Here is a 7504-nt window from a genome sequence, read left to right as displayed (position 1 = left end):
AAGGGGGGGGTGCACCCCACTCCACAGCAGCCCTGACCCAAACAAGGGCAGACAGCGGGGAATTGTCACACTTATGCTCAGAGCCACGATGCTGGGGAGAGGCCCTCACAAGCCCTTAGCCATCCTCAGGCACATGGGGCTTCTCCGTGCCGTGAGGCCACAGTGCTGGCTCTCCCAGCATTCCTGTGCGGAGAAACGCAGCGGCTGTGCCCGTAAGTAGATCCTTCGGCTGTCCAGGTGTGAGTTAATGTTGGTGCAGACCTTAGGGTGGCTTTAAGAGGCAACACGGTCCAGAGCTGACTGGCTTCCATTCTGATATGTACAGTGTCTCTGGCATCTGGTGGCCCTGAGTGAGCCATTTAACTCTGGTTCAGGGGTAAAAGGGGGGAAGAGGTACTGGGGATGTGCAATACATGCACCAAGCCTCCAACTGGGCCTAAGACACTCCCCTGTAAAATACGTGTCCTGACTCAGCACTCAAAGTGCCTGGGCTACAGACTCGGGGCTTCAGCATTTGGAAGGGCCAGGCCCCGAGTCCTAAGTGTAGACAACAGGTGACTTTGGAGAGGTGACAGCCTTACTAAATGCCTTGCCTCCCTAAGCCTTGGTTTCCTCATCCACAGGACAGGCAAGACAGATGCTGTCTCTAGCATCTGGTGAGAAGCCAGTGTGAAAAGCTGGGTGCCCAGGGTGCCCAGCACCCACAGTCCTGTCTGCAAACCCTGGGGCAACCAAAGAAGCACCCAGGCCTCCAAGCCTGCTCCTGTCGAGCAGGAGCTCAGGCCTGGAAGGATAACAGAGAGGCTGGAGAGATGAACGTCATCCCCCAGTGGTCCCAGCCCAATGTCCAGACTCTGGAGGCAAGAGCTACTCAGAGAGGCAGGGAGTAGGAAATCCAAGCTGCCCTCCATAAATCAGCCATTGTGACCCACGTGTCACACCCCCACCCAGGAGGATCTGGGGTGAAAACCTTGTCGCCTCTTTCCTGTCCTTTCATGGACACAGCTGTCCTTCATGGCTTTCCAGACGTGTAGTACCTTCGGAGAGCCTCTTGGAGATACAGAACCCAGCTCTGACCAGTCTCTCTGTAAGGGCAACCATACTGGAGGGGTGCACCCACCTAGATTGCCACACAATCTGCACCAGGCCATGGTCTGTACCCTCTTTAAAGTCTAGCACTTTCCAAGACCACGTGCAAGTAGGGAAGGACTACACACAGCCATGAAGCAAGGAGGGTGGGAATGGCTGAGATCTCAGGTGAGGGTCCGTCTCATGACTCTCCTCCCGCTCCTTCTATGAGGAAATGTTAATGGGAACATGTTACTGGTCTCCTGTGGGTGATCACAGCTGCTCTTATGCCAAGATGGCTGCAGTCATATCACACCCAGAGGACATTCCACAGCTGTCAAGGAAGGGTAATAAGAGTATTTACCACTGCAAGTTGTTAAAAGAACAAAACAAGGTCCTCATTTTGGTCAGCAAGCCCAGGTCTTGTTCTATTCAGACACACCCTGTGGGCAAACGGCTCTTGTGGTGCTCTAAGCCTAGGCCCTGAGGGTCCAAAGCCCAGGGACAAGACTGGCAGAACCAGAGGCTCACAGCTCCAAGCCGAGAGCTGGGGCCGATGCCCTGGGTTTTATAGTCGGGAGTCTTCTGGCTCCAGGATCTCAGGTTCGAGGTTCATGGCTCTGACCTTTCACCCCGGCACTAAGCAGCTCTGCTGTCCTTGGCTCTAACAGTTGGGAGCAGCAGAAGACAGCAGTTGCTAGCATTACTGCTCCGGAACATGCCTAGGCTGGGGGATCCTCAACCCACGGCAGGAGGTAGTGCCACAGCTGTCGTGCCTACAGTGCCTGAAGTTTAGCTCCTGAGGTTTGGCAGCTCCCTGGAACTCATCTGGTGACTGAGGTGGGCAGCTTCTCATCTTCCATCTTCCTAAAGCCCAATGTCACCACTGCTCTGCTCCCGACCCTGTCACTCCCTGGAGCTCTTCATCTGTCCTCTCAGTGCTTCTGAGACAACTCGTGTCAACACTGCTGCCCCCAACAGCAGCCCCCTCTCTCCTCTCTTCCCGTTACCTGCTCAGCCCAAAGACAAGGCTGAGAGAAGCTTTCTCCACCCCACCCTACCCCACTCCACCCCCAAGACAGGGTTTCTCTGTGTAGCCCTGGCTGTCCTGATGCTCGTTCCATAGCCCAGGCTGGCCTCTAACTCAAAGATCTGCCTGCCTCTGCTTCTCAAGTGATGGGATGAAAGGAATGTGCCACCTGATGTTGCAAAATGAGAGGACAGGGCAGAGAGGTGTCCCCCAGCTGACTCCAAAAGGGAACTAAGTAAATTAGTTGTATAGTCAGAGGTGGGTGTGACAAGGGTTTACACCAATCACGGCACAGCCCTGCATGCAAATGAAGGATTGGGTATGTACCAATCACGGGCCTTTTTCTGGACCACCAAGGTACTCCCCCTCTGGTCTGGGTGGACATAGCTGCAAGAGACAACTGGAATTCACTGAGGCTGGTCTTGTAATCTCTAGTGCTGAGGAGCAGAGACAAGCAGATCCTTGGGACTCAATGGCAAGGTAACCTAGCCACTCAGTGAGGTCCACGTCAATGAGAGAACATGTCTCAAAAAAAGAAAAAGATGGATGGCAGCTGAGAAATGACACCCAAGATTGTCCTCTGCCCTCTATAAACATCCAGGCATGTGGACACCAATACACAAAGATTTTCCTACCCAGGAGAACTAATTATCAACCGTTGTCATCTCCTGGCTGCATGTTCCTGGCTGAAGTTTCTTGGTTTGGTTTGGTTTGGTTTGGTTTGGTTTGGTTTGGTTTGGTTTGGTTGAGACAGGGTCTCATTATGGATTGTGAAGCTCTCAGGCTGGCCTGAAACTCTCTATGTAGACCTGGCTGGCCTTAAATTCTGAGATCTACCTGTCTGCCTCCAGAGTGCTGGGGTTTGTGGAATATTCCTTTACACTGTGTGAATATATATCACTGTGATTGGTTTTAAGAAAAAAAGCTAAATGCCAGGGATTAAAGGCACTTAGGCATGAACCTTTTAATAGGTTTTTCATGCTCACAAGTTGGTGGGTCTTCCCAGGGCTTGACTTACCCAGGTAGGACTGGGTCACATCCTAGATGGGGGGGGGGCACATCTGTTCAATGCATTTCTCACACACCCCAATTTAATCATCCCTCCCCACTCAGCCAGCAGCCACCAGGGATGTGGTTTACTCATGGAGAGCCCAATCATGCAAACATAGTTAAAGCCTCTACTCAGCCAGAAAAGCAGAGGCATGTAGAGCTCTGTGAACTGGAGGCCAGCCTGGTCTAATAGTGAGTTCTAGGATAGCCCAGGTTATGTAGGAAGACAAAGCAAAATACAAATAAATTAAATTAAAAAATAATGTCCCTGTTTACATCATGTCCACTGATATCCCAAGTGAGAGCAAGTTGGCAGGGGTCCCACCCAGTGACGGTGGCATGGGGTACCGCTCTTCTCGGGAGGACTGAGGGGAAGGAGTAGGTGTCTGCATCTGCTGTTTGGTCAGCCGGGAGGATGGAAACTCAGGAAGTGAGGAGGTCCAGGTGGTCACAAGTCTTCACTCTTGTCACCAGATTAGTTCCCGGGGACAGAGGGTTGGGCTCTATTGTCAGCTCATGCCATTGGCACCTGGGCCACAGTCGCTCCATGGACCTCTGCATGGCTTTGTTAAATGATTCAAAAGAGAAACTCTGCTTCATTTGCGTTACTTCCCATCTGAAACCAAACCAACTTACTATGATGGTGATGAGATAGATAGATAGATAGATAGATAGATAGATAGATAGATAGATAGATAGATATAGAGATATAGATAGAGATATATAATTTCTTTTTGAGACAAAGGTCTCACTTGGTTGTTTTATCTTCGACACAGTGGCTGCACCTTAATCTGCTATCTCAGCCAGCAATTGTGACTCCGCAGTTATCAGCCTGCTTCTCTGGCAGCAGCCTGGCCACTCAGGCCACAGCCTGGTGGGGATTCTCTTCCTGCAGGCACCAGCTGTCGCTAAATGTAGCTTTAACTAAATCTCTATTGTTCTAGTTACAAATAAAACCCGAGATTCAAAGGCTGGGTGAACACCGGCTAGCTCAGAGAGGTTGAGTAGCAACTAGCTAACCTCAGTTGCTGTTTGTCTCCCAAAAAGCATGTCTTTCTGCTCTGCCAAAAACAAACAAACAAACAAAAAAATGCCATGCCGCTCAAAATCCCTCCCTACTACTTCTGGTATGTCTTTGTATCTCTTCCAGATGCCCTCTGATGCTCTATGATTACTTTCTATCAAATAGTTGCTAACTCAGCCTCCTGACCCAACGTTAATTTTACTTAATTGATGCAAATGCTAACTCGGGTTCACAGTGTAAGTGAATGTCCTCTGGCTTCAAACTCACAGATATACCTGCCTCTGCCTCCAAGTGTAGAAATTAAAGGTGAACACCAACATGCCAGACCATGGGGCCAACTTTACCTAGCTTGAGCCTTGTTTTGCTGTGAGAGGTGTCATATGAGGCCAATATGAGGAACTATTTGAGACTCATTTTGTATTCAGGTGGCATCAGTACTTTAGATGCACCAATAAGCAGCTCCCCCTCATTTGGTGGCAGATGCTCTGCTCAGTACAGGTGTTTCCCTCTTGGTGGTCTCACTTACACAGCTCAGCAAACAGATCCTAAAACATCCACTCTTCCCACACCTTGAGTTTCTTGGTGAGGGAAGCCTGAGATGTCAGACTGGAAGAGAGCTCTAGTTGGGCCTTTGGACACTCTTGCATTTGGTTTAAATTCAGCCTTCTGCAGCTGTGTTAAATACCCGTTGTCCAGTGGGAAGGTCAAATGCATGATTTGTAACATGTAAACTCAAGTCTCTCTTACCACAGATGTAGTCAAGGTCTGTGCTGCTCCACGGCTCTCTTAATGGAGCACAGGGAATCCAGGCTTGGTGGTTCATGACTTTAATCCCAGCACTCTAGAAGCAGAGGCAAGGGGAATCTCTGTGAGGTCCGGGCCAGCCTGGTCTACATAGCAAGCTTCAGGATAGTCAGAGCTACATAGATTGTCTGGGCAGGCGGGGGGGGGGGGGGGGGGGGGGGGGGGGAATGACACCTAAATAATAAAATAGAGCACAGGCCAACAAAAGCAGGATTTCTGCTGTCACTTTGCCTTAGAATAAAAAAGGGACACTGATGAAGCTCTGGATGGCCACAACATTTCAGCTGGTTGTGGTGGCTCTCAAGTCTTGTTATATATCACAAGAAGGGGCACACATGGGCAGGAGCAGGAGAAGTCTGCTGAGCAATTTGGGACCAGCTTGGGAGGAAGATTTAACCATCATCCCATGGGAGGGATATGCCACATTTTGCTGGACTATCAGGCAGGAGCGAGAGCCAGTACACATTCCATGTCTGTGACCCAGGGGGCTGGTAACAATCAATTTGTTGGGATACTTCCACTCCACCCAAATAGATATTCTGAGCAGGCATGAGGAAGCAGGGAGCCCCAGGCCCTTGAGTGCCAAGGACTAGGGGCTAGTCCCAGAGGCTTTCAGCTCCAAGCCAGGAGAGCCTAGGGGTGATTGCTCCAGAATTTAGAAGCTAAGGGCCCATGGCTCTAGGTGCACAAGTTGGAGGCTTACTGCTCTGGGCTTCATCCCCAGCAGCCTGGTGTCTGACAGCTGGTTTAATCCTAAATTTCCTAAAGATCAGCAGCAGGCAACATCTGATCATGTTACAGGTCTTGAGGACTGGGACTTCTGTTTCTTTTTGGTTTTGTTTTTTTGTCTGTTTGTTTTTGTTTTTGTTTTTCAAGACAGGGTTTCTCTGTATAGTTTTGGTGCTTGTCCTGAATCTCGCTTTGTAGACCAGGCTGGCCTCAAATTCACAGAGATCCACCTAGCTCTGCCTCCCGAATGCTGGGATTAAAGGTGTGTGCCACCATCACTCAGCTGGGACCTTTGTTTCTTATAGCTACCAGCATTACAGTTTTGGGGCCTCGGGTGTCCGGAACCATTGGCTCCTGAGGCCTGGCAGCTTCCTGGAACTCTTCCAGTAACTGGGACCTATAGTTTCTCATCTCTGCTCCACCAACTAGCTTCTGTCCCTAGCTGTTCTCTGGAACTTTTCAGGTCCCCCTTGTCCCAGCTGCTGCTATTCCTGCCACTGAAACAAGCTAAAGATCTCCCTCCTTTTCCTTATGGTCACACTCTAGACAATGACCACACAGAAGCCAAACTCACATAGGCACAGGCCGGCGAATGAGCCAAGAGCTTGCATATTATGTATATATAGGAGTTGAGTGGCTGGGCCGCCAGAAGGTTCCAGGGCTCTGTACTGGGTCTGTTTCTCAGAGTTGGGTCCCTGTTGCCTTATGTCTGCACTACTGACCGCTCAGTCAAGGTCTCCTCTCTGTCTCCAGGGCACCCCCTCTGGACTGGCCCCGTCTCCTCAGTGGGAGGCACCCGGCAGTCTCCCATCAACATCCAGTGGAGAGACAGTGTGTATGACCCACAGCTGGCACCACTCAAGGTCTCCTATGATGCTACATCCTGCAGGTACCTCTGGAACACCGGCTACTTCTTCCAGGTGGAGTTTGATGATGCCCATGAGGAGTCAGGTAAGCCTGGGCCGGGGTTTGGGGGCTCGGGTCCAGGCAGTCAACCTTTGAATCTGAAATGTTCCTAAGCTGGAGCACTTGAGTACCTGGTCCCCCACGGATAGCTCTGTTTATTGAGATATAGAACCATTAAGAGATGGATCTCTGCCTCCCAAGTGATAGGATTAAAGGTGTGTGCGCTACCACTGCCTAACCTCTATGTTTAATATAGTAGCTGTTCTGTTCTCTGACCCCCAGATAGGTTTATTGGGGTGCATAATATATCAACCACAGTAGGGTCCCTTCCCATGCCAGGGCTGAAGAAAAAAAAACCCTTTCTGGAGGAAGTGGGTCACCGGGGCAAGTCTTGGGGCCATATATCATCCCTGGATCCTTCCCTTTCCTCCCCTTACTCGTGTGTGTGTGTGTGTGTGTGTGTGTGTGTGTGTGTGTGTGTGTGTGTGTACGGGTGTGCATGTGCCTATCTATGAGGTCAGAAGTCAACCTCAGGTGTCATCCTCAGGAGCCTTCCATCTTGATTTTTGAGACACAGGATCTCTCGCTGGCCTGAGGCCACCCAGTCGACTAGGCTGGCTGGCCAGCAAGCCCCAGCTCTGGAGCACTGGAATTACATGCACGAGCACCGTGTCTGGCTTTTTATGTGGATTCTGGGGGTCAGGTCCTCATGCTGGTGTGGCTGAGTCAACTCCCAGCCCCGGCTCCTTTCTCCAGTTTCCGCTGCTCTGCTGTCCTTCCCAAGGCAATGGACTGTACCCTCTGGAAACTGGCAGCCAAAGCAAACCTGGCGGATCTTAAACTGCTTCTGTGAGTGAGGTACTGGGCCTCAGGAATCGACAAGTAACTAACAC

General features: G+C 50.7%; 1 protein-coding gene across 1 annotated transcript in view; it reads left to right on the top strand.

Moving 5' to 3' along the window:
* The window catches only part of Ca5a (carbonic anhydrase 5A), a 29424-nt gene continuing 21920 nt past the window's right edge, over positions 1–7504 (top strand). Inside the window, exons 1-2 of the mRNA XM_028880775.2 lie at positions 1–212; positions 6459–6656. Coding sequence (XP_028736608.1) covers positions 74–212; positions 6459–6656 — 337 coding nt within the window. The 5' untranslated portion in view covers positions 1–73. The remainder of the gene's footprint in view (positions 213–6458; positions 6657–7504) is intronic.

This window comes from Peromyscus leucopus, chromosome 5, assembly GCF_004664715.2.
Source record: "Peromyscus leucopus breed LL Stock chromosome 5, UCI_PerLeu_2.1, whole genome shotgun sequence".
NCBI classification, from domain to species: domain Eukaryota; kingdom Metazoa; phylum Chordata; class Mammalia; order Rodentia; family Cricetidae; genus Peromyscus; species Peromyscus leucopus.
The sequence above is the reverse complement of the archived record's forward strand: the minus strand, read 5'-3'. Positions and strand labels throughout refer to the sequence as shown.